Source organism: Rhinoraja longicauda, chromosome 1, assembly GCF_053455715.1.
Source record: "Rhinoraja longicauda isolate Sanriku21f chromosome 1, sRhiLon1.1, whole genome shotgun sequence".
NCBI classification, from domain to species: Eukaryota; Metazoa; Chordata; class Chondrichthyes; order Rajiformes; family Arhynchobatidae; genus Rhinoraja; species Rhinoraja longicauda.
In genome coordinates this window covers 68,687,341-68,714,059 of record NC_135953.1, presented here as the reverse complement: position 1 = coordinate 68,714,059, position 26,719 = coordinate 68,687,341, and the positions used below count along the sequence as shown (strand labels likewise).

At 45.7% G+C, this 26,719-nt stretch overlaps 1 protein-coding gene across 1 annotated transcript; it reads left to right on the top strand.

Moving 5' to 3' along the window:
- Positions 1–696: 696 nt before the first annotated feature.
- On the top strand, positions 697–22,079 carry LOC144593750 (beta-klotho-like). Its single transcript, XM_078399801.1, has 5 exons — positions 697–1,496; positions 8,841–9,345; positions 13,995–14,263; positions 14,914–16,102; positions 20,394–22,079. The coding sequence occupies exons 1-5, from the start codon at positions 753–755 to the stop codon at positions 20,711–20,713; spliced, it is 3,027 nt and encodes a 1,008-aa protein (XP_078255927.1). The 5' UTR covers positions 697–752; the 3' UTR covers positions 20,714–22,079.
- The last annotated feature ends 4,640 nt before the right edge of the window (positions 22,080–26,719 follow it).

Sequence of the window (26,719 nt, the reverse complement as noted above, 5' to 3'; positions counted from 1 at the left end):
CACGGGTTATTGATTGTGGATGATCAGCCATGAACACAATGAATGGCGGTACTGGATCGAAGGGCCGAATGGCCTCCTCCTGCCCCTATTGTCTATGTTTCTGTTTCGATGTTACTCTTCGATGTGCTTGAGACAGGCAGGCATCACTGTGCGAAATCCCACCCGCTTCTGCAACCAGGTACGTTTATTGCGAGAGGATAACGGCAGAGGCGATCGTCAGTTAACCTCATTTTTCGGAGCTTGAAGTAAGACGAGAAGAAAGCAACAACAAAAAAATAGGATAATACACCAAAACAGTTTCAGGAAATAAACAAAGAGAGAACATGCGATCTGATTTTGTTTGCGCAAATATATCGCATCATTCTTGCGTGTGTGGGGAGAAGTTTCACAGATAGTGTACAATGCCATACGTGGTACTGCGCCCCGATCAATCAAGGACAGATCATTGTACTGAGGGATCGGTAAATAAAAGATGCGTTGATAATAATTCATTATTCGTGCCTTGTGCGACTAATTTTCCAGTAAGGTTGCATCTTCGCAAATGATGAATTCTGACACGGACCTATCGCTCTGCTGCCTCGGCAATGATGATTAAACAGCCCATAGCTGGAAGTCCAGGCGAAGCTAATCATTGACAGAGACCAGATATAACCACGAAGTTAAACTGGCGCTTGGCTCATTCTCGGAACAGTGCCCGTGGGGTTCGGTGATGTTTATAGCACAATGAACTGACCGGGACCTACCTGCACACGATGAGCAAGTGTGGCTCAAGGAGGCTTCTCCTAACCCTACTCTTGCTTGGAGGAAGCGCCACTGTCCAAGGCGAGCCAGGGGCGGGGAAAGTAATCTGGGAGAAATGGAACCACGACTATATGAAGAACAGCAAGCGTTTTCTGTACGACTCCTTCCCGGCAAACTTTCTCTGGGGCGTGGGGAGCTCTGCCTTTCAGATTGAGGGAGGCTGGAAGAAGGATGGGAAAGGACCCTCTGTCTGGGATCTCTTCACTCACAACGAGATTTCCAGATTCAACAACACCACCGCGGATATCTCCAGCAGCAGCTACACCTTCTTGGAGAAGGACTTGGAGGCCCTTGAATTCCTGGGTGTCTCCTCTTATCTTTTCTCCATCTCGTGGCCCCGCTTGTTTCCAAATGGAGAAGTAGAATCTGTCAACGTCAAGGGCCTCCAGTACTACAATACACTCATTGACTCCCTGATCCTGAGGAAAATTACTCCCATTGTCACCCTCTACCACTGGGACCTGCCTTTCGCATTGCAAGAACAACACGGAGGCTGGACCAGCGAGGCTATGGTTGACATATTTAACGAATACGCTAAATTCTGCTTTCAGACATTTGGGGATCGTGTTCAATTCTGGATCACAATCCACAATCCTTTTCTGATCGCCTGGCATGGGTATAAAACAGGAAACTATCCCCCAGGACAGAGAGATAATCTTGCAGCCATGTACATTGTGGGGCACAACATGATTAAGGTAAAAATCTAAACAGAAATTACTTCAATTATTTTGGAGTCCTTAAATATATATTCTCTCGTTGTCTATCAAAGGTATTTTGCTCCCAAATAAACCACCTGCTTTGTAAGTAAAGGAACGTCCAATCTGGATGCATAATGTTTAGAAACGAGAATGCATTACTAACTAAGGAGAATGGCAGGCTCTCTCACACTTGAAAGATTATTTTACCCTTGCGATTAGATTACAGTGTATTTATGTGGTTATGTTGCATTTGATTTATTCACTGACCTCTGGCAATTTTGTCCTCCTTCCCTGTCCAAATCTACCATGGCCTTCACTTTTCTTCCATTTTGTGAAACATACACGGATATTTTTTAGTTTAAAGGTTCTATATAAATGTAAGTGTAGTAGGGGTATCGCAGAAGGAAATTAACTAGATCGCTTTGGTGTGAAAACCATGGAGAGTGCAGAATTGTAAAAGTCCATTAAGATGTGCTTTTCAGCCGGAAGGAAGATAGTCCAAAAAGAGAAATGGAAAAACTAGTCCTAATCCTAGTGAATGTAGCTGGGCAGGTGGCTGATTTCTCAGTGGATGAGCACTTTGGAGATAGTGAACATCTGTAGGTTTTAAGGTTGTTATGGAAAGGGATAAGTTTGATATTGAAATTAAGGTCCTGAATTGGGATAAGGCTAATTTCAATATCACTGCACTGAGATATGGTGAAAAACTTTGTTTGGATGCTATCCAGTAAAATACTATACATGGGTACAGTCAAACCATTACACACATACAACAGGTGTTGCAAAGAGAAAAATACCAGAGTGCAGAACATAGTGTTACGGCATTATAGTATTACTGTTACAAAGGGCAATTTTTTTTTAACGTGCAGATTTGAAATGCATAGATTGTAAGATCGGGATCACGTTTTTATCTTACGAGAGGACTGTTTAATAGTCTGATAATAGTGGAGAAGAAGCTATTCCAGAATTTGTGATATGTGCTTTCAAGCTTTGGTATCTACTGCCTAATGGGAGAGGGGACGACCGGGATGTAAATGGTCATTAATTATGTTGGCTTCTTGCAACAGGTCCATGTCAGTTGCCATCTCATAACTGGAATATCGGGATAACAAGGACAATTACGTTAAAATCATATTTAATGATTACAGAGGACAGGGGACGTTCGGCATGACTCGAATGGCTTTAGCTAATTTCTGCAGATGCGCTGTAGAAAGCATCCTATCAAGTGCTTCACAGCATGGTTTGGCAACAGCTCTGCCCAAGACGGCAAAAAATTGCAGAGCAGCGGATGTAGGTAATCCTGCGCGTCACACGAGTTCTAGATTTTAAAATGGGAAGGTGTTTGATAATTTTGTGGTCTTAGAGGATATTTCCCCAGGGCGTAATGAAATGTATCCCAATCTGCCTGGCAAGCAAGGGGGGAGAGAGATTTTTAAATTGTTGGTGGTCAGAGGTGAGGAACTGGGTGAGCGAAGGAGAGCTATTGCGGTGTCTTTATTCAAGAAGGGCAGCAGAAATAATTTAAATAACTGCAGGCCTGTGAGTCTAAAGTCAGTGGTAGCAAATGTGATAGGAGAAGATTGTGAGGGATAGGATTAATCTGCACTTAGAAAGGCAGGGATTAATCAAAGATAACATGGGAGGGATGCTGTCTGACTAATTTGATTGCATTTCTCAAATAAGACACAAAACGTTCTGGTGAGGGCAATATGGTTAATATAGTCTGCATGAACTTCATTAAGCCCCTTGACAAGATTCCATGGGATCCAGGGCAAGTTAGATGATACTAAGCTGGGGGGTAGTGTGAATTGTGATGAAGATGCAATAAGGCTGCAGGGTGACTTGGACAGGTTGTGTGAGTGGGCGGATACATGGCAGATGCAGTTTAATGTAGATAAGTGTGAGGTTATTCACTTTGGAAGTAAGAATAGAAAGGCAGATTATTATCTGAATGGTGTCAAGTTAGGAGGAGGGGATGTTCAACGAGATCTGGGTGTCCTAGTGCATCAGTCACTGAAAGGAAGCATGCAGGTACAGCAGGCAGTGAAGAAAGCCAATGGAATGTTGGCCTTCATAACAAGAGGTGTTGAGTATAGGAGCAAAGAGGTCCTTCTACAGTTGTACCGGGCCCTGGTGAGACACCACCTGGAGTACTGTGTGCAGTTTTGGTCTCCAAATTTGAGGAAGGATATTCTTGCTATTGAGGGCGTGCAGCGTAGGTTCACTAGGTTAATTCCCGGAATGGTGGGACTGTCGTATGTTGAAAGGCTGGAGCAATTAGGCTTGTATACACTGGAATTTAGAAGGATGAGGGGGGATCTTATTGAAACATACAAGATAATTAGGGGATTGGACACATTAGAGGCAGGAAACATGTTCCCAATGTTGGGGGAGTCCAGAACAAGGGGCCACAGTTTAAGAATAAGGGGTAGGCCATTTAGAACGGAGATGAGGAAGAACTTTTTCAGTCAGAGAGTGGTGAAGGTGTGGAATTCTCTGCCTCAGAAGGCAGTGGAGGCCAGTTCGTTGGATGCTTTCAAGAGAGAGCTGGATAGAGCTCTTAAGGATAGCGGAGTGAGGGGGTATGGGGAGAAGGCAGGAACGGGGTACTGATTGAGAGTGATCAGCCATGATCGCATTGAATGGCGGTGCTGGCTCGAAGGGCTGAATGGCCTACTCCTGCACCTATTGTCTATTGTCTATTGTCTATAAATGAGTTTGGTGATAAAAGGCAGAGGAACATGGTGAAGTAATGGTTTTGTGACTGGAAATCAATTTCCGGTGGTGCACTACAGGGAATCGCACTATACATTAATGATTTCTGTGATAGCAGGTACCATAACTAATTTTTCAGAAGTTATGAAAATCAATGGTGCTGTTGATAGTGAGGAGGATGCTCTTAGTCTGCAGGATGATATTGTAAGAAGGACAAAACAATGGCAGATGGCATTTAATCTTCAGAAATGTGAGGTGATGCACTTGGGAGGACTGATAACTGTAGGACAGATGCAATGAATGGTAGGAGCCTAGGGGGTATTGAGGAACAGAAAAGACTCAATGTGTGTTTCAGGATCCCTGAAAATGGCAGCATAGTAGATACGGTGTTGAAAAATGTGACCGTAATATTGGCCATGATATGGAAGATATGAGTGGAGGGTGCTGGTACACTTTCAGTTAGATGACAGCAGGAGTACTGTGTACAGTTCTGATTACCACATGGGAGGAAGGAAATGATTGCACTGGAGAGGCTGCAAATGATATTCAGCAAGAGATTCTCTGGGGAGGAGCATTTTAGTTGTGAGGAGAGACGGGGAAGGCTTGATTTGTTTTCTTTGGAGCAGAGGAAGCTGAGGGGAGATCTGACAGATGCAAATGAGGGACATTGGCAGAGGTATATAAAACTGCAGTACATAGGCTTAGGTATGGTGTAAGAGGTTTTCGAGAGAATCTTTTGTATCCAGAGGACGATTGTAATCTGGAATGCATTTCCAAGTGGGTGGTAGGTGGAGGCGGAGAATGTTGCAACATTTAATAAGTATCGAGATAAGAGCTTGAATCACCAGGGCATAGAAGGTCATGGACCAAGTGCTGGTAAATGAGATTGGCCAAGTCAATGCAGGAGTGGCTTCGTGACAAGTCTGTGAATGTCCTTGAGTGGCCCAGCAAGAGCCCGGACGAACCCGATCGAACGTCTCTGGAGGGACCTGAAAATAGCTGTGCATCGATGCTCCCCATCCAACCTGACAGAGCTTGAGAGGATCTGCAGAGAAGAATGGGAGAAATTACCCAAATACAGGTGTGCCAAGCTTGTAGCATCGTACCCAAGAAGACGCGAGACTGTAATCGCTGCCAAAGGTGCCTCAACAAAGCATTGAGTAAAGGGTCTGAAGGGTCTCAACAAAGCATTGAGTAAAGGGAGATGGTATGACTCTAAACTGAAGGACACTGATCAGGCGAATGAGCTTAGGCAAGAAATCATCAAAGGTCTAGTGAACATCGACCGATCCATGTTGCCTGGAAAGCTGACAATCTGGTGCCTGCAGTTTGGGTTACTACCTCGCCTTATGTGGCCACTAACCATGTATGACATCACCCTCACAAGAGTTGAGAAGATGGAAAGAACAATCAGCTCTTTTGTGAGAAAGTGGTTAGGTGTTCCTCGATGCCTGAGCAGCGTACGCCTGTACGGTCAGGGGGTACTTCAGCTGCTTCTCTCTAGCCTCACAGAGGAGTTCAAGTGCACTAAAGTCAGACTAGAGATGACCCTGGCAGAATCGAGGGACACTGTCATCCGAGCTGCTGCCCCAACCCTGGCAACAGGAAGGAAGTGGACGGCTAAGAATGCGACACAGCAGGCAAAATCTGCTCTCCACCAAGGCGACATGATTGGGCAAGTCCAACACGGACGAAGTGGCTTGGGGCTTGGCGGAAAGCGACCTTGCTGGAACAGGGCATCCTCACTGGAGCGCCAGAAGTTGGTCACGGCCGAAGTCCGCCGACAGGAGGAGTCGAGTAGGTGTGCCAAGGCTGTGTCGCAAGCTAAACAGGGCCAGTGGATGAGATGGGAGAGTGTGGAAAAGCGGAAGATCAGCTGGAAGGACATGTGGGAGATGGAGGCGAGCAGGATAAGCTTCCTCATTCGGGCAACCTATGATGTCCTTCCTAGCCCAAAAAATCTCAACCAATGGCTGGGCGAAGATCCATCATGCCCCCTGTGTTCAACACCAGCCACGTTTAAGCACATCCTCACTGGGTGTAAAGTAAGCCTCTCCCAAGGACGGTACACCTGGAGACATTATCAAGTGCTCAAATACCTGGCAGCGACTCTGGAAAGCAGGAGAACAACCAACAATGCCCTGCCGCCCAGAACAACCAACCCAGTTATGCCAATTGCCTTTGTTCGGGAGGGGGAACAAAAGCAACGGAAAATTCCACCAAGGACAAGGTTTGGACAGCTGGAGGCAGCCCGGGATTGGCAGATGCTGGTGGATGTGGACCAATGGCTTACAGTTCCATCAGAGATAGCCATCACCAACTTGAGGCCTGATCTTGTCCTCTGGTCCAACTCTCAGCGCATGGTGTATTTTGTGGAGCTCACTGTTCCTTGGGAGGATACTGTGCAGGAAGCCTTTGAAAGAAAGAAACTGCGCTACACAGAGCTTGCAGTGGAGGCAGAACAGCAGGGCTGGAGAGCAAAGATCTGCCCGGTAGAAGTTGGATGTCGAGGATTTGGGGCAACATCTACCGTAAGACTGATGAAGGAGCTGGGGATCAGCGGACAAGCCCTACACCAAGCTATCAAGGAAACATCACAAGTGGCAGAGCGGAGTAGCCAGTGGCTCTGGCTGAAGAGGAAAGACCCCATCTGGCTCCCAATTAAGCCGGCTAGGCAGATGCAGAGGGGGGTGGTTCTGGGACGCCAGAATGCACTGCTGAGCCTACTGGAGACGTCGTGGGTCCAATCAGCGAAACATCGATGAAAGTAGGTGCCCACTTGATAACCCCAATGACGTGTCTGCCTAGCCTTTCTCAACATCGGAGGAGCATAGGTGAGTGCATAAGCCTCCCATCACCACCGGGAGCAAGTTGACATTTGGCACTGGATTTCTAATATCTTGTCCTGTGTATTTGGAAACATGTAAATGTGACATTTGAGTTATTTCTTTTTAAATACTGCAAAAAAAATTCTAAACACCTGTTTTCACTTTTTTATTATGGGGTATTGTGTGTAGATTGATGATAAAAAAAATAATTTAATCCATCTTAAAATAAGGCTGTAACATAACAAAATGTGGAAAAAGTGAAGAGTCTGAATGCTTTCTCAATGCACTGTATTTTGGACTGTTTGGTACTGATCTACAGCTAGAAAGGTAGCAAGCTAACTCCAAATTAAATCTTCCAAACTTCTTCAGAGGAAGATTCAGACAGCAAGTAAGACCTAGTGTACAACCTGAGAACAACAGAGCCCTGCCTATTGTTGTTTTTATATTTATATTTTTTCTCTAATTTCCTCCTTGTTCTCTCCATGCTTGACTATCTGTACTCTGCCTTCAGTCACATAATCCAGAAAACATGCTTGGATTTTGAAGGGAAAGTATTCAGGGAGGTAACGTCTACTCACACACACCTCGATCCGTGACCATATCACCCCCGTCCTTTATAAACTCCACTGGCTCCCCATCCCCCAGAGAATCCAGTACAAAATCCTCCTCATAACCTACAAAGCCCTCCATAACCTGGCCCCATCCTACCTGACCGACCTCCTCCACAGGCACACTCCCACCTGCACCCTCCGCTCTGCCGCTGCCAATCTCCTATCCCCCCACATCCGGACTAAACTCAGATCCTGGGGGGACAGGGCTTTCTCCATCGCTGCTCCCACCCTATGGAACTCACTACCCCAAACCGTTAGAGACTCCCCCACACTCACCACATTCAAAACATCGCTGAAGTCTCACCTGTTCAGTACTGCCTTCAACCACTGAAGGTCACCTCACCTTCTGTCTCCTTTCTCTGTTCATTTATTTATTTACTTATTTATCTATTTATTCATTTCCCTATGTTCTCAAAATCTCTGTAAAGCGTCTTTGAGTATATGAAAAGCGCTATATAAATAAAATGTATTATTATTATTATTATTATCTATTAGCAAAGCTCTCTGAAGTTACATTTTAAATACAACCTGCATTTATGTACTGTATTAACACATAAAAGGAGTGATCCTGGAATTCAATCTGCCATGAAGTGTAGTGTTTAAAGAGACCACTGGAATGAAGAACATAATTCCTGGAATTTCTATTGCCTGTCAGACAACCCTCTCTATATTCCTTCAGGGAAGATATTTACACTATGTCATGTATTTGTGAAGAAATAAAATAATACATTTAGATGAGAGACACAAGGAACTGCAGATGATGCTGAGATCTCAAGGAAAACACAAAGTGCTGGAGTAACTCAGCGGTTCAGGCAGAATCTGTGGAGGGAAAGGATAGACAATGTTTCTGGTTAGGATCCTTCTTCAGACAAATTGTAATGGTGGTGGGGGGTTGGGGGGGTTGGGAGGGGGAAGCTGAAATAGAGGTGGGGGTGGGACAAAGCCTCACTTTGTGGATACAGGTGAAGGGTTTTTGATTGTCAGATGGGTGGACAAAGGCTAGAGATGAAAAGGAGTCAAAAGGGTATCAAATAAAGAAATAAGATAAGTGAAAAGTAAAGCAGGGGTATAGGTGGAAGGGAACAAGAGGAGGGTGGTGATGGTTGTGATGGGGAGGGTGTGTGTGGAATTCAGATGAGGTTTTGAATCTACTAACAGTTTAGTGTTCCATTGTTGTCTTCTTGCAGGCACATGCAAAAGTCTGGCACACATATGAAGAGCAATTTCGCAAGTCTCAGAAAGGTTTTGTGTCCATCGTGTTGGGATCCCATTGGATTAAACCAAAGAATGAGAACTACAACTACAAGAATTTCCAGAGGTCCATGGACATGATGCTTGGCTGGTTTGCCAAACCAATCTTTGTAGATGGTGACTACCCAGAGAGCTTGAAAACACAAACCAATCCTTCTCTGCCTGTGTTCACTGATAAAGAAAAGTACTTCATCAATGGAACTGCAGACTTCTTTGCATTCTCATTTGGGCCATATAACTTTCGATTATTGGAAGATACTTTCAGACTTAAAGATCATCTATCACTGCACCTTGGACAAGTCTTGAATTGGATTAAGATGGAATACAATAACCCAAGGATTTTCATTGCGGAGAATGGATGGTTTTCTGATAACGTTGTAAAAACAGAAGACACAATTGCTATTTATCTCATGAAAAAATTCATAAATGAGTTGTTAAAAGGTAAGTGTATTCGAATTGTCATAACAGAAACTCAACAGACCACCGTGTTATAGTTATTTCTGTTCTATAGACAATAGACAATAGGTGCAGGAGTAGGCCATTCGGCCCTTCGAGCCAGCACCGCCATTCAATGTGATCATGGCTGATCATTCTCAATCAGTACCCCGTTCCTGCCTTCTCCCCATACCCCCTGACTCCGCTATCCTTAAGAGCTCTATCTAGCTCTCTCTTGAATGTATTCAGAGAATTGGCCTCCACTGCCCTCTGAGGCAGAGAATTCCACAGATTCACAACTCTCTGACTAAAAAAGTTTTTCCTCATCTCTGTTCTAAATGGCCTACCCCTTATTCTTAAACTGTGGCCCCTGGTTCTGGACTCCCCCAACATTGGGAACATGTTTCCTGCCTCTAACATGTCCAACCCCTTAATAATCTTATACGTTTCGATAAGTTCTGATAAATGATCGAGGCTAAATTATGCGAGTTAGGTTAAAGGTGTAACTATTTTGTTGTATAAACAGGATTGAAATGGGACTGATTTATCAAAGACTTTTGCCCCTCACGCACACTCAAGTAATATTCCTGAATCAATGAGCAGAATTGAAGATGAGTGTTTTGTAATTGAATTTGTTATTGCACGGTTCTTCCACTTCTGGCACTTGGGTTTGAAACTGATGGATACCTCTTGTCTCTTCACTGCTACAACCTAGGTTTTAATTGGCTCTGTCTCTATGAAACTGTACCTTATTTCGTAAAACAATTGGAATTATCACAGGGAGCCTCACACAAGCAACCCCTTTGGAAATTTTAATGGATGGGAATTATTTTCCGACCCTGGCAATGAAGGCGCTTAAATTCAGGCAATGGTGTTGCAGTATAACAGGTGCCAATGACCGCAGCCCTCAACCCAGCTGCATTACTGATGTGGGTCGCTGAAGAGGGATTAGCAAAGGTGGCACTGCATAGCCCCAGGGCCCTTGGAATCAACTTATATCAAGTCATTAGTGCAGTAAAGTGACTCTGAGCTACAAGGTCAGCCATAACTGAGGTGAGAAAAATCTTTTTCACCCAGAGTTGTGAATTTGTGGAATTCTCTGCCACAGAGGGCAGTGGAAACCAAATCATTGGATGGGTTTAAGAGAGAGTTAGATAGAGCTCTAGGGGCTAGTGGAATCAAGGGATATGGGGAGAAGGCAGGCAAGGGTTATTGATTGGGGACGATCAGCCATGATCACAATGAATGGTGGTGCTGGCTCGAAGGTCTGAAGGGCCTCCTCCTGCACCTATTTTCTATGTTTCTATGTTAACCTTAATGAATGGTGGGACGGGCACGAGAGGCAAAGCACTGCTCCTACTTCTTATGCTCTTGTGTCTCTCTGCTACCTTCTACTCTTGAGTTGGCCGACGCAAGTGTTGGAGAGCAGACCTCAAAATTTTCCAGAGAGACCCACTTGCATCATTTAGATTCACCTGGAGTCTGGTTGCAAAGGAGCCTGAGGCAATGTATATCATGGGAATTCCTCACCATTGCCCCTTGTACCTCCAATATCATAGACCAAGTTTAGCGACGAATGATGTTTGGTCATTCCCAGACAATTGCCAAGACTGCAAATTATATTTTATGGTTCCAGTTTGCTTTCCCTAAAGCTGTTCTGGATGCCCGGAAATATGTTAGATGCGCCTGCCCCTACATAAATTCAATCAAATATTATTTTTCTCAATGATTGCTAATTTTCTTCATTCTTCTATTACCTCCCCTTTCATTGTCATCAGTTGTCTTTTATATTCTTTGCTTCATTTTCTCTTTCAGTTTCCCCTTTTCTGCTACTTCTTTAGAATCTCTCACTTATGATGCACACACAACTCCTTCACTTTCATCCATTCACTACCTTTTTACAGTATTCACTCTGCATTCTATCATCATCCATTCTAATCTCATTCTGTCACCCTCTTCCTATTCCCTTGCTACCATGATTGCTTCTTCATGAATCAGTCTCTGAAAGGGCCCTGATCTGAAATATCACAAAGCCATTCCCTCGACAGATGCTGCCTGACCCGCTGGCTTCTTCCAACACTTTGTGTTTTGCTCACGATTCCAGTATCTGCAGATCCTTGTGCCTCCATGACTACATCTTCCCTCAGTATCTACTCTTCAGTATCTACTATTCTTTCATCACCAACATTGACTCTTCATTATCGCTCATACCACATTCAGTGCTCTTGAGGTAACCTTCTTTGCATCAACGAGCCCAAGCATAGACTAGGCGACTGTTTCACAGAACACGTGCTCATCCACCAAGATTTGCCGGATCTCCTAGTTGCTAACTATTTTAACTTCCCTTCCCATTCCAATATTGACCTTTCTGACCCGGGCCTCCTCCACAGTCAGCAAGGAAGCTATATGCAATCTGGAGGAACAGCACTTCATATTCCACTTGGGTAGCTCACAACCCAACGGTATGAACACTGACTTCTCTGATTTTAGATAAATAACCCACAACACCCCCTCCCTTTTTTCCCTCTCTTCCCAGCGCCCCACCCAGATGCACACCAATTTCTCCCAATATCCCTCCACACTTTCCCCTCCCTCCCATACACTTCCACCTATAACCCTTCCTCTAGCTTCAGATTTTGTGCATCTTCTCTTCTTATCTCACAGCCTTTTGTCTTTTTCTCATCTCCATACATCTAACAATCAAAACCCCTTTCACTTTTCTGCATCTACTACTTGCCAGACTTTGCTCCACCTTAACTTTCCTCCAGTTTTCACCCTCCCCCACTATAATCAGTCTGAGGAAGGGTCCTGACCCGAAACGTCACCTATCCATGTTCTCCAAAGATGTTCCCTGACCCGCTGTTACTCCAGCACATTGTGTCATTTTTGTATCTGCGGCTCCTTGTATCTAATTTTCTCTCTTGTTGTTATCACCCACTTCTCCTGCACTATCACCACTTCCCCTCTCACTCGCTACCTCTCCTTTATCACCTTCTCACCCTTTCACGAGCATCCTCTCACTGCCATCTAACCTGCCTTTTCACCATTTACTCACTCCTCTATCGTCATTATCCAGTCGTGTTTCACAAGCAGCCAGTCCCTGCTCAGTTACTCACATACTTCCCTCTCATTCTCACTATCACCCTCTTCTTTATGACCCTCCTCACTTTCAGCCACCTCTTTCACTATCACCCATTCCTTCTCATTTTTACCTCCTCACACCTCAGTCACCCTCCTCTTACCATCACTCACTCACTCTCTCATTATCACCCACTCCCTCCCTCACTATCACTCACTCCCTCACTATCAATCACTCATCCACGTTGCTTCTCTCGCTACCACTCCCTCGCTCACGATCACTCACTCCCTCACTATCACTGACTCCCACGCTCACTATCAATCTCTCATCTACGTTGCTTCTCTCGCTGTCACTCCCTCTCTCACTATCTCTCACTCCCTTGCTCATTGTCAGCTATGCCTCTTTCATTAACACCCACTGCCTCCCTCACTCACTCTCACTCACTCACTGTCACTATCACCCACGCTGCCTCTCTCACTATCTCTCACTCCCTTTCTCACTATCTCCCACTCCCCCCTAATGATGACCAACTACTCCCCATTCCTTACCCGTCCCCGTCATCCATTTTCCACTTGGTCTTAATATCTTATAAAATGTCCCATCAAACGGTTGAAACTGATGAGAGTTAGGAGGGATGGCAATTTGTAGATTGAATCACACAGGATTTGGTTTTGCACTTGCTCAAATTAACATAATCTATTGCATCCGCTGCTCTAGATGTCAAATTATTTACATCGGCGAAACCAAGCGCAGGCTCGGCGATCGCTTCGCTCAACACCTGCGCTCGGTCCGCGTTGACCAAACTGATCTCCCGGTGGCCGAGCACTTCAACTCCCCCTCCCATTCCCAGTCTGACCTTTCTGTCATGGGCCTCCTCCAGTGCCATACTGAGGCCCACCGGAAATTGGTGGAACAGCACCTCATATTTCGCCTGGGCAGTTTGCAGCCCAGCGGTATGAACATCGACTTCTCCAACTTTAGATAGTTCCTCTGTCCCTCTCTTCCCCTCCTTCCCAGATCTCCCTCTATCTTCCTGTCTCCACCTATATCCTTCCTTTGTCCCGCCCCCCTGACATCAGTCTGAAGAAGGGTCTCGACCCGAAACGTCACCCATTCCTGCTCTCCAGAGATGCTGCCTGACCTGCTGAGTTACTCCAGCACTTTGTGAATAATTAACATCATTCAAGATGGTTAAGAAAAAGCTTACATTAAAATGAAAATCTGAATGGCGTTAATGGTTTCCTCCGGCATTCTTCCCTAATTAAACCTGTGGGGCAGAGTACCAGCATAATTTACCAACCCGTTGTCACACAGCACATGTCATCTGGAGAGACCATCGGAGATTGCCTGGCACTCACAAAGAATCAAATACTTTATCTCAGCAAGGGGGAAAAAATATGTATAATTTAGAAACAAATGTGAAAAATTATCCTAATGTGCCAGATTTACTTGTGCAGAATTACCACTGGGTTAAAATGAAAATAATAACATTGTAATAAAGACGTCTTGTGAACAAGCTGTATTCATCTCCCAGTTCCTTTTGATCATTGATTAAAGTTATTTTTATTGCGGGTAGTTATCCGCCTTGACGGAGTCAACGTGTTTGGATACACCGCCTGGTCTCTACTCGATGGCTTTGAGTGGCAATTTGGCTACACCATCGCACGAGGGTTGTTTTATGTGGATTTCAGCAGCAAAAACAAATCCAGGATTGCAAAATCTTCCGCTCGGTTCTACAAACAGATCATCGACCAAAATGGATTCCCGGTGACCGAGGACAGCCGCCGTGTGCATGGACAGTTTCCGTGTAACTTCTCCTGGGGAGTTGCAGAGTCGGCGCTGCCGGTAAGAACCGCTCTCTCTGCCTTGTATTGGAGCAGAGATGCTGTCTGACACTCTGAGTTTACTCCAGCTCTTCGTCCCTTTCACAAATCAGGTGACCCGCTGCATCGAAGTTTGAGGTTAGCATGGAAGTTGAAAATGCACCAATAAATATTTTTCCAGGGTAAAGGATTCTAAAACCGGAGGGCATAGGCTTAAGGTGAGAGGGGAGGGATTTAAGAGGGACCTCAGGGGCATCTTTTTTCACTCAGGTAAGTAAGTCGGTATCGGAAATAAACTGTCACTGAAAACTATAGAAGCGGTTACAATTACGACTTCAAAAGACATTTGGACAGATGTATGGAAAGGAAGTGTTTAGGGAGGTATGGGCCAAATGCAGGCAAATAGGACTAGTCCAGAATGCAAACTTGGTCGGCAAGGATGGGTGGGCCGAAGGGCCTGTTTCCGTGATGTACAGCTCTGTGACTCTATGTAGAAACAATGAATTGTAGATGCTGGTTCATATCAAAGATAGACACAAAATACTGGTGTAACTCAGCGGGTCAGGCAGCATCTCTGGAGAAAAACGATGGTCGATCTTTCGGGTTGGGGCCCCTTCTTCAGACTCTATGTTTCGGATTCTTGTTTACTGTATTTCCTTTTTGTTGTTGCAGGTAAATAAAGCAATCTTTTCCCCCGAGTTTGTTGATCACAGCCTTTATATTTGGAACTGTAGTGGAGATCAGAAACTTTACAAAGTCTCGGGCGTGACCAAGTGGCCCCGTCCAGCTCAATGCACCGATTTCAGCAACTTCAAACAATACCTGGCGCTGGTGAAAAAGATGAATGTGACTCAGTTCAGTTTCGCCTTCAAGTGGTCCCAGATATTGCCCCGCGGGGACCGGTCCAATATCAACAGAAGCATTCTGAGTTCCTACCGCTGCATCATCAGCGAGCTGTTAAAGCTGAACATTGCTTCCGCAGTCACTTTGTATCATCCAACACACCGTGACGTTGACGTACCCGAACCGCTGCTGAGACAGGGAGGGTGGCTTAATAAGCAGACCGCCGTGGCTTTCCAAGATTACGCGAAATTATGCTTCCAGGAATTTGGAGATTTGGTTAAATTGTGGCTCACCATGAATGAACCGAACATGAACGTCGAGGGAAGCCAGGAGCCGTACAGGGCAGCACACAACATGATTATCGCCCATGCCCTAGCGTGGCACACATACAACAGAGACTTCAGGGGTAGGGACCGTGGGCTGGTCTCACTTACTCTGCGCGCTGACTGGGTGGAGCCGGCAAACCCCTTCCTCGAATCACACCAGAAAGCTGCCCAGAGACTTCTGCAGTTCCACATAGCCTGGTTTGCAGATCCCATTTTTAAAACTGGCGACTATCCACACACTATGAGAGATTACATCCTCATGAAAAATAGAAAAAATCTCACGAGCTCATTTTTGCTCCATTTCACTGGGGAGGAGAAAGAGATGATCAGGGGAAGTGCAGACTTTTTTGCAATGAGTCATTTCACCACAAGGCTCGTTTACCCACTTGTGCACAAACCAAACACTGGCAGTAGGTATGAAATGGATCACGACGGGAGCTTGTTGAGAGATGTGACTTTGCTGACGTTCCCATCTCCCTCCCATTTTTCCTTCCCTTTCCCCTCCCGCCGTCACCATCGATCGGAGATGGCAGTCACGCCGTCGGGGATACGAAGGGTTCTGAAATGGATCAAATTGCATTATGGAAATGTGGACATTTACATCACGGCAAATGGAGTTTGGGACAGTTCCGCCATCAGCGACGAGCTTCGAATATATTACCATAAACATTATATTAATGAGGTGTTGAAAGGTGAGTCTTTAATACTGTACTTGGGAAATTACAGGCGATGAAGGCGAACGACATCCCCATCCGCATTGGGGCGGCAAGGTGTGGCAGCGGTAGAGTTGCTGCCTTGCAACGCCAGGGACCCGGGCGAGATCCTCACTGCGGGTGCCGACTGTACGGAATTTGTACGTTCTTCCTGTGACCGCGTGGGCTTTCTCCGGGTCCTCCGGTTTCCTCCCACATTCCAAAGACGTGCAGGTTTGTAGGTTAATTGCCTTCTGTAAATCCTCCCTAGTGTGTAGGATAGGACTAGTATATGGGTAGTTGCTGGTCGGCGCGGACTCGGTGGGCCGAAGGGCGTGTTTCTACGCTGTATCTCGAAACTAAACGAAACAACCAATTTAAGATCCATTGGGAGCTGCGAATGACACCTCGCATTAACAAATTTAAACCAATTGGAAATTTAAAAAAGAACACTAAATAAAGTGGTTAAAGAGCGTTTTCTCGGTGGTTTGGCTGTTACAGGCATTTGCTGAAGGACTCCGAGTCGGTCGACCAGGCACATCTAGTGGACCTGACAGCTCAGAACTACAGCGAGCTGGGTTCAACCCTGAACCTCGGGTGCAGTCGCTGGGGAAGGAAAGACATTCTCCTTCTGACCGTGTGGTCCCATCCCCCCGGGTACTGTGGTTTCCTCCAGCCAGGGCCGTTTTTACAGCATTATGGGCCCCCGGGCAAAGCAGTGTACTGGGGCCCCTCCCGTTACTCTCCCCCACCCCCCTTTCCCTACCAGCCCCCCCCCCCCCCCCTGTTGTGCCGGCGAAAAGCACTTACCGAAAAGCACAGCGATGGACTTAGGGTGCTACATTGTTGCGAAAAGCACTTACAGATCGCCGTGAGAAGCACTTAGTGACCGAAAATGTTGCGAAAAAAGCACTTATTGAACCTACATTTTTAAAGTAATATTTATTTATTGCAAGTCACTTAACATACACAGATCAGCATGGGCCCCCTATGCTCGTGGGGCCCCGGGCAAGTGCCCAGCAGGCCCATGCGTTAAGACGGCCCTGCCTCCAGCATCACATGTACACACGGCTTGGTAGGTTAATTGCCCTCTGTTGTTTGTAGGTGAGCTGTAGAATCTGGTAAGGAGCTGGTATAATTTTAGTTTAGTGTAAAGATACAGCGCGGAGACAGGCCATTCGACCCACCGGATCCTCGCCGACCAGCGATCCCCGCATATTAACACCATCCTGCACACATTAGGGACAATTTTTACATTTACCAAGCCAACTAACCTACAAACCTGTCGGTCGTTGGAGTGTGGGAGGAAACCGAAGATCTCGGAGAAACCCCACGCAGGTCACGGGGAGAACGTACAAACTCCGTACAGACAGCGCCCGTGGTCGAGCCTGGGTCTGACGCTGCAAGCGCTGTGAGGCAGCAACTCTACCGCTGCAGCACCGTGCTGCCCTGCTTCATGGTGGGCTTGGACCCCATGGGTCGAGCGAGTATTTATCAGTTCATTCTATAACTCTAGGATGGATGTGGCAACTCATTTCTGCTTCTATTCGCTTCTGTCAGACTCACAGAGTTCCCACTGCTGATGTTGGTCGATGATTCCTGCTATAAGAGGAAAGGGATACGCCGTTAGGATCGGAAGAAGACTGAACATCTCGGATAGATTGTAGTGCGCTGCTGGGACTTGTATTTCACCCGATCACCAGGGCTATTCCATGACAAAATTCATCATTATAAAAACACAATCCTGTCCTCTCCTCAGTGACACAGTGACACAGCTGGTAAAGATGCTTCCTCACATCGCCAGAGACCCAGATTCAATCCTGGCCTCGGGGGTGTAAAGGGTTTCTGCGCCGAGCTTTCGCCCGACCTAAGGTCCCCGTGCCTTGCTCTGATCCCTTGACCAGGCCGCGCACACTGGTTCCCCGTGAGTGGTTCGACCCACTCACCCCCTACGGTTCTAGACACTGGACTTAGATGCAGGAGCGTTTATAGTGCAGAAAAATTCAACCAGACCAGATTTGAAGACCAGGGTTTAAATGGAAAAGGCTTTTATTGAGCGCTTGGGACTATTTTTCATGAATACTTATATACAGTTCTATTAGACATATGCATAACTACACGAATACTTAGACACAGTTCTACTAGACCTATGCACACTTACACAAACACTTTTGACGCAGTTCTAAAAGACATATGCATAACTACACGAATACTTAGACACAGTTCCATTAGACATATTCTTGACTGTAAGGTGGGGAACGTACGACATATCGCAAAATTGACCAACACATATTCATTTACACACCCACGTTTATTCAAACCACCCTCCCCTCTACACTAAAATATGTCCAGGATGTGCAGGATCGGGGTACATGCTCACCATGGGCTATTACTGGGGTTACTGGCTGTTCGTGCTGCTTCTCCGCTGCTTTCCGTGAGGGTCGTGCTTGTCCCCTGAGTTTCTTCCTTCCGTTTCTTGCGTTCCTGGCCAGTCGTTGCGAGCGTTGCTGTCCCTGCTGTGAGCGTGTCTTTCTTGCCTGTCTTTTCGTCTTCCTCCTGGCTTGCGTTCCTTGCAGGTTTTATTTGCAGTATTTCTTCTTGAGTTTAAAACCCAAAAGTCATGGCCAGTTATACTATTCTGACCCGTCCTATCTCCCGCCAGATCTCGGGATCTCTTTGTTTAAAAGATATGTATTGAGTTTTCCCTTTGTCCTGCGTTATGTCCGGGGGTACCGGGGATGGCCAGACGGTGTTAATTGGTATTTCGTTGCGAGGTGATGGGTTTAACTGGTTTCCCATTACCTACCAGGTAGTTTTCTATGGGCTATTGTGCCCCCTTAACGAGATTAACTGTGTAGGTCGGCTTGGGGCATTATGAGTATGCTGATGTCAGCGCCCCAGTGTCTGGACTTCGACCTGGTTTCGCAGGTTTCTGCATGGCCAATATCCATCCATTGTTCTGGCCGTGGCTTTGCAGAAACCTAGAGACTGGGCTGTAAGGTTTTTGCTTTTGTGGCTGGTCACGAGGTCCTGCGGCCATCTTAGGACCCACGGATTGTGACATCCCTTGGTAAACTGACCGCAGCCTTTCTCCGCTATCAGCCCCAGTCTCCCGTTTAAAATGTCCAAACTGCAGCTCTTTGGTTAGGTGTTGCTTGCAGAATGAGGGAAAACTTCTCAAATCTTACAGGGGCTGATTGCGTGGAGTTTGGTCATTCTCCCTGTGACCGCGTGGGTTCCCCCCTGGTGCCCCGGTTCTCTCCCACATCCCAAAGGCGTGCGCATGGAGCGGAAGCGAAAGTGGGATAACATCGAACTAGTGTGCACGGGTGATCGGTGGTTAGTTTGGACTCGGTGGGCCGAATGGCCTTTTTCACTGCTGTATCTTCGACACTGCACTATCTACCCTGCAATAAGAGTTTGGAGCGAGCCTGCCTTTCCAAACTCAGCACGGCGATTGTGAATATTTCCAACCCTAGTGCAGCTGATGAGTGCGGGAAAAGGTCTAACCAAGGTCTAAGTTTGGTTTGCTTCGCAGGGTAATTATAGAGACCGCGCCTTTCCTAACCTATTTCGGCACCTCATTCCATCGATTACTTCAGATAATGCACTCATGAGGCAGGGCTTGTGGGGAAATGTTATGAAAGATTTAAATAATTCGATGGACAATTCAAGCCTCGCTGTTGTGAACTCTGATCAGTCTGGTTACATACGGGCATTCACAAAAACTTGGACATACAAGGAACGGTAAGTGCTGGTTTACAAAAAAAGACACAACGTGCTGGAGTAACTCAGCGGGTCAGGCGACACATCTGGAGTAAATGGATAGGTGACGTTTGGTGTCGGGACCTTTTTTCAGTCTGGATAATTTGATGGAACATTTCAGAGAAGCAGAACCAGGGGCCACAGTTTAAGAATAAGGGGTAGGCCATTTAGAACAGAGATGAGGAAAAACTTTTTCAGTCAGAGAGTTGTGAATCTGTGGAATTCTCTGCCTCAGAGGGCAGTGGAGGCCAATTCTCTGAATACATTCAAGAATGAGCTAGATAGAGCTCTTAAGGATAGCGGAGTCAGGGGGTGTGGGGAGAAAGCAGGAACGGGGTACTGATTGAGAATGATCAGCCATGATCACATTGAATGGCGGTGCTGGCTCGAAGGGCCGAATGGCCTCCTCCTGCACCTATTGTCTATTGTCATGACCGAGCAGTCACAGGGCGCTCGAGAACCAGGTGGTTTTGAACTATGGGGTTTTGATTTACTATAGTAAATAAATGTTCGCTTTTGTCCACAGCACATCTACTGGACCAAGTCAACGTCAAAGGATACTTTGCCTTGACATTAAAGGATAAACATACAAATAAGCAGCCCTCGAGATTTCTCAATGCTTCTGAGCCAAAGTCTTCATTGGAATTTTACAACAAACTCATCATTGCCAATGGTTTTCCTTTGGGAACAGCCAGTAAACATTGCGCAAGCGAGAAAGACATTCCGGTCCAATGTCCAGTGTGTGTGTTTATAAGAGAGAAAAAAATATTTATATTTTTAGGATCATGTCTCCTACTGATCACTGTGCTGTTTGGTGCGATTATTATCATGCGCAGAAGAAAATAAAACAGTTGAATCTTTAGCCTTCAACTTCACGAAGGCATTCCCGGGCAAGTCGGTTTTCCAGTTCATACGATTGCGTGGAAAGTTTAGCTGGTTCCATACTATTTATCATTGAATTTCCATCGCAAGTGTCGGGAAAGGTAACATTGTAACCGCTGCAGAAAGAAGACAACGGATAAAAGACGAGGTGCCGCGCACCAGCCTTGTGCAACGCCAACGCTTCTGATTTCTGAATGGGAGATAAATTTAGTTTGTTGGACCGATGCAAATCATAATTTGGTGGAGCTTTGGAAGTTTAAACTAAGTATTTTATCAAGATACGTATCCGAATGTTATTATTTTTTGTAAACTATTCACATCCAGCAATGACCTGCACCAAGTATGTGCAATACATAAATTATGAACAAAACTTTGCTTGGGGTTCACAGGGTCCAAGGGAAAACTTAGATATGGAGATTTAGAACATCTAACCAGACAATGTAACCCCACTCTCTGCCCAATGTGAACTTATTGGTCAATAAATACTTCACCGAAGATATAGACACAAAAAGCTGGAGTAACTCAGCGGGTCAGACAGCATCTCTGGAGAAAAGGAATAGTTGACGTTTCTGGTCGAGACCCTTCTTCAGACCGAGATGTTTTAAGTGTTTTATCTTTACGGGTTGGCTAAGGCAATCCCGGCACAGATGTCCACATTTCGATGATCATACACAGGGTTACTTTAATGCGTCGATCATGAAGGTTAAATTGGACCTACTTCAAGAACAGTAAGATAAAAAGCGGCAAAGATGGCGTTGAGGTAGTACCACCAGCATCTACCCATGGAAAGCAATAAATTAGCATAGCTTACGGTACAAAGTTGTGGTTTCCAGCCGCCCATGGGGCTCACTGAAGTATCCCCGAATACGTTTTCAAATGATCTAATCCTAGGCATAATTATATAAAATTCCCAATATTGGCGCCCCAAATAAAATTTTGTGCAGAGATTTTACGTTTTATGTGAGACGAAGGAGAAATCTGAGTCAGCCAATAATGAAACAGTAATCGGATATTATTAAACCGCGTTAAATCATACAACAATCGGTCCACCAGTAGCCGAGCAAAGCGATTTATTCAGCCGAGTAATCGAAATATCCGAACCTTTAATCAGAAACTGAGATTCACTTCGGATGTCATTTAATTTCACTAACCTCATTTGGCTGAATTATGGGCCGTGAAGTAGAGATGTCAGTGAAATAAAATCGCTTAAACTTTTGCTCGTTGTGAAATCGGTGAAAAAGAAACCGTGTGCGTGTGAATTCAGTTTCATACATCTTCACAGCAGTAGGTTGTATCTGGAAAATGTAATTTTGAGACTTGCAGAGTGTGACCGACGTATTTCTTTATATGAAATAAAATAAATTATTTTAATGAAATGTAAAATGTAACTTATTTTTGAGCTCCTCCTTGTTTTGTAATCAATCCATTACAAAGTATTAGGTGAACCACAAAGCATTTCTTGAAACCCATGCAGAGCAAACAATACATAATGTTGCACTCCTGGTATCAGCTTACAGACAGACTACCAAATTACAGGGACGACGAGCAGGCTGTTATCAGTGGCTGCAGTCCTATTCAAATCCCGGACTGGAGTTCCTGGTGGAATGTGTATCGTGCATAAAATATGTGGTGAAGGTTATATTGACAGAGGTTGATCTATATCCTTCCTCTTAAAGAAGCAACTCACAATTAAACAAACATATAGTGGAGTATATAGGAAAATACCAATATGAGGAGAGTGCACTTTACTTTGCGTACTGTACGCTGAGAGCAGCAAGTGAGAACACAGATCACCGACAGTTCAAACACGGTCCTTTGGATTCGGCTTGCAGACACGACCTGTGCGCATACGGTACCAACCGTCACCACCCTTCACCGAAGATTGAATACGAGAAAGGAGTGATACCACAGGTCTGACCGGTGTTGAGGGTGAGGATGGAGACTTCTGCAGCAGCCGGGGAGGTGAAGCAGCAGGCCAGGATCAATAGACAATAGGTGCAGGAGGAGGCCATTCGAGCCAGCACCGCCATTCAATATGATCATGGCGGATCATTCTCAATCAGTACCCCATTCCTGCCTTCTCCCCATACCCCCTGACTCCGCTATCCTTAAGAGCTCTATCTAGCTCTCCCTTGAAAGCATCCAGAGAATTGGCCTCCACTGCCTTCTGAGGCAGAGAATTCCACAGATTCACAACTCTCTGACTGAAAAAGTTTTTCCTCATCTCAGTTCTAAATGGCCTACCCCTTATTCTTAAACTGTGGCCCCTTGTTCTGGACTCCCCCTACATTGGGAACATGTTTCCTGCCTCTAACGTGTCCAACCCCTTAATAATCTAATACGTTTCGATAAGATCTCCTCTCATCCTTCTAAATTCCAGTGTATACAAGCCTAGTCGCTCCAGTCTTTCAACATATGATAGTCCCGCCATTCCGGGAATTAACCTAGTAAACGTACGCTGCATGCCATCAATAGCAAGAATATCCGTCCTCAAATTTGGAGACCAAAACTGAACACATTACTCCAGGTGCGGTCTCACTAGGGCCCTGTACAATTGCAGAAGGACCTCTTTGCTCCTATACTCAACTCCTCTTGTTATGAAGGCCAACATTCCATTGGCTTTCTTCACTACCTGCTGTACTTGCATGCTTCCTTTCAGTGACTGATACACTAGGACACCCAGATCTCGTTGTACGTCCCCTGTTCCTAACTTGACACCATTCAGATAATACTCTGCCTTCCTATTCTTAACACCAAAGTAGATAACCTCACACTTATCCACATTAAACTGTCCTCCATGCATCTGCCATGCATCAAATCTGCCATGCATCCGCCCACTCACACAAACTGTCCAAGTCACCCTGGAACCTCATAGCATCTTCCTCACAGTTCACACTACCACCCAGCTTTGTATCATCTGCAAATTTGCTAATGGTACTTTTAATCCCTTCATCCAAGTCATTAATGTATATTGTAAATAGCTGCAGTCCCAGCACCGAGCCTTGCAGTACCCCACTAGTTACTGCCTGCCATTCTGAAAGGGACCCATTTATCCCCACTCTTTGCTTTCTGTCTGTCAACCAATTTTCTATCCATGTCAGTACCCTACCTCCAATACCATGTGCTCTAATTTTGCCCACTAATCTCCTATGTGAAACCTTGTCAAAGGCTTTCTGAAAGTCAAGGTACACCACATCCGCCGGCTCTCCCCTGTCAATTTTTCTAGTTACATCCTCAAAGAATTCCCAAAGATTAGTCAAGCATGATTTCCCCTTCGTAAATCCATGCTGACTCAGAACAATCCTGTTACTACTATCCAAATGCTCCGCAATTTCGTCTTTTATAATTGACTCCAGCATCTTCCCCATCACTGATGTCAGACTAACTGGTCTATAATTTCCCGTTTTCTCTCTCCCTCCTTTCTTAAAAAGTGGGACATTAGCTACCCTCCAATCCACAGGAACTGATCCTGAATCTATAGAACATTAGAAAATGATCACCAATGCGTCCACAATTTCTAGCGCCACCTCCTTAAGTACTCTGGGATGCAGACCATCAGGCCCTGGGGATTTATCAGCCTTCAGTCCCATCAGTCTACCCAACACCATTTCCTGCCTAATGTGGATTTCCTTCAGTTCCTCCATCACCCTAGGATCTCATGCCACTAGAACATCTGGGAGATTGCTTGTATCTTCCTTAGTGAAGACAGATCCAAAGTGCCGGTTCACCTCGTCTGCCATTTCCTTGTTCCCCATAATAAATTCCCCCGCTTCTGCCTTCAAGGGACCCACATTTGCCTTGACTATTTTTTTCCTCTTTACATACTTAAAAAAGCTTTTACTATCCTCCTTTATATTACTGGCTAGTTTACCCTCGTACCTCATCTTTTCTCCCCGTATTGCCTTCTTAGTCATCTTCTGTTGCTCTTTAAAAGAGTCCCAATCCTCTGGCTTCCCACTCTTCTTTGCTTTGTTGTACTTCTGCTTTTATTTTTATGCTGTCCTTGACTTCCCTTGTGCACGGGTGCCTTACTCCCCTTGGAATCTTTCCTCCTCTTTGAGATAAATTGATCCTGCATTATTCCTAGGAATACCTGCCATTGCTGTTCCACCGTCTTCCGTGGGTACTGGCAGCTCGTTAATAGCCATGGTTTTCGAGGGGTCTGGTTTGAGACCATTGCTAGTGAATACGTGACCTACATAGGTCACCGTTAACCTGGAACCTGCATTTTTGGGGGGTTAACCTGCATTTGTGGGGATCGAGACCACTGCAGCAGCCCGGGAGGCAAAGCAGCAGGCGAAGCATCTGGACCGAGGGGCTAGAACCATTGGATTGTGGATGAGACACAGTGGTGTAGTCAGGATGGTGTCGAGGCGGCACTGGCTCATTGACCAGACGAAGGTGTTGCCGGGTACGTCTGTAGGTGCCATCATCAACACAGACCAGGTAAGTGAGCGGCTCAGGAGTAGGTCCTTGAATGACGCCCAGCTGGTCGTAGCCTTTTGGCATTTGCAAGCGCAATTGAAGTCATTGAATTTCATGCAGGCAAAGACCACAGCTAGCAGTTCCCTCGCAATTTGGGCATGGCACTGATCAGTATCTGTCATGGTGCGGGACGCACAAGCAATGGGTCTGTGGCCTTTACCATCGTTCTGGAGACAGGCTGCTTCCAGTCCGTATTGGGAGGCGTCGCAAGTTAAAGTGACAGGTAGCTTGACACCGAAGTAAACGAGTGTTGGAGCGCAGGTCATCTGTTGCTTGAGAGCATCAAACGCCCTCTGCTGGTGTTCGTTCCAGGATCAGGCTGTATCTTTGTGAGTCAGTTACCTTAGCGGGGCTAAGATTTCACTGAAGTTTGGGATGAACTTTCCCAAGTAGTTTACCTTGCCAAGAAACCGTTGTAATGCTATCATGTCCGTGGGTACTGGAAGCTCGTTAATAGCCATGGTTTTCGAGGGGTCTGGTTTGAGACCATTGCTAGTTAATACGTGACCTACATAGGTCACCATTAACCCGGAACCTGCATTTTTGGGGGTTGAATTTGAGGTTGATTGCTCTGGCACGGTCCAGAATCAGCTTTAAGTTTGCGTCGTGCTCTCGAACGTTCTGTGCAGCGACTAGGATGTCATCTACAATGATGGCACATGGGTATCCGGCAAATAACCGCTCCATGGTGCATTGGAACACCTCATTAGCCGAGTTTATTCCAAATGGCATGCGTACAAATCTGTAGCGTCCGAAAGATGTGCCGAATGTGGTCAACATGGAGGATGCATGGTCTAGTGGAATCTGCCAGAATGAGTTCTCTGCATCTAGGACTGAGAATACCTCACCACAACCCTGGCCTCGCCCTGTCACAAACATTCCCTTGACCTATCTCCCACCTTCTCTGCCATATTCTTGAACTTCTGGTGCACAAAATGTCATCTTCTCTGCATCAGAAGAATGAAACGCAGATCGGGGACAGATTTGTGAAACATTTAGCGTAGGAAAGAACTGCAGTTGCTGGTTTAAATCGAAGACATAGACACAGAATGTTGGAGTAACGCAGCGGGATAGGCAACATCTCTGGTGAGAAGGAATGGGTGACGTTCGGGGAGTGTTACACCAACATTTTGTCTACTTGTGAAACATTTATTCGCATTCAGTTCACATGGGTGATCCTAGCATCCAAGCGCACACTACTTAAATTCTTCAAGCCGTTTTACATTTTTGTGGCCTCCTGCATGTAACAGAGCCATGTGCAAGAATGAGCAACATTTTATACCCATGAAGAGGCACACCACTGCCATCAGCCTGAGCACTTTCTGAAATTGTTGATACCCACACTAATTCCTGCTCCTCCATCGCTCACTAAAAACAAGGATTTAGTCTAAAGCAAAGTTGTTTTGAAATTTAGTTATGAACTTGGATGCGAGGGAAAAGTAAACCGAGGAATGTTTTAGATAAGAAAATCAAATTCTCTCTATA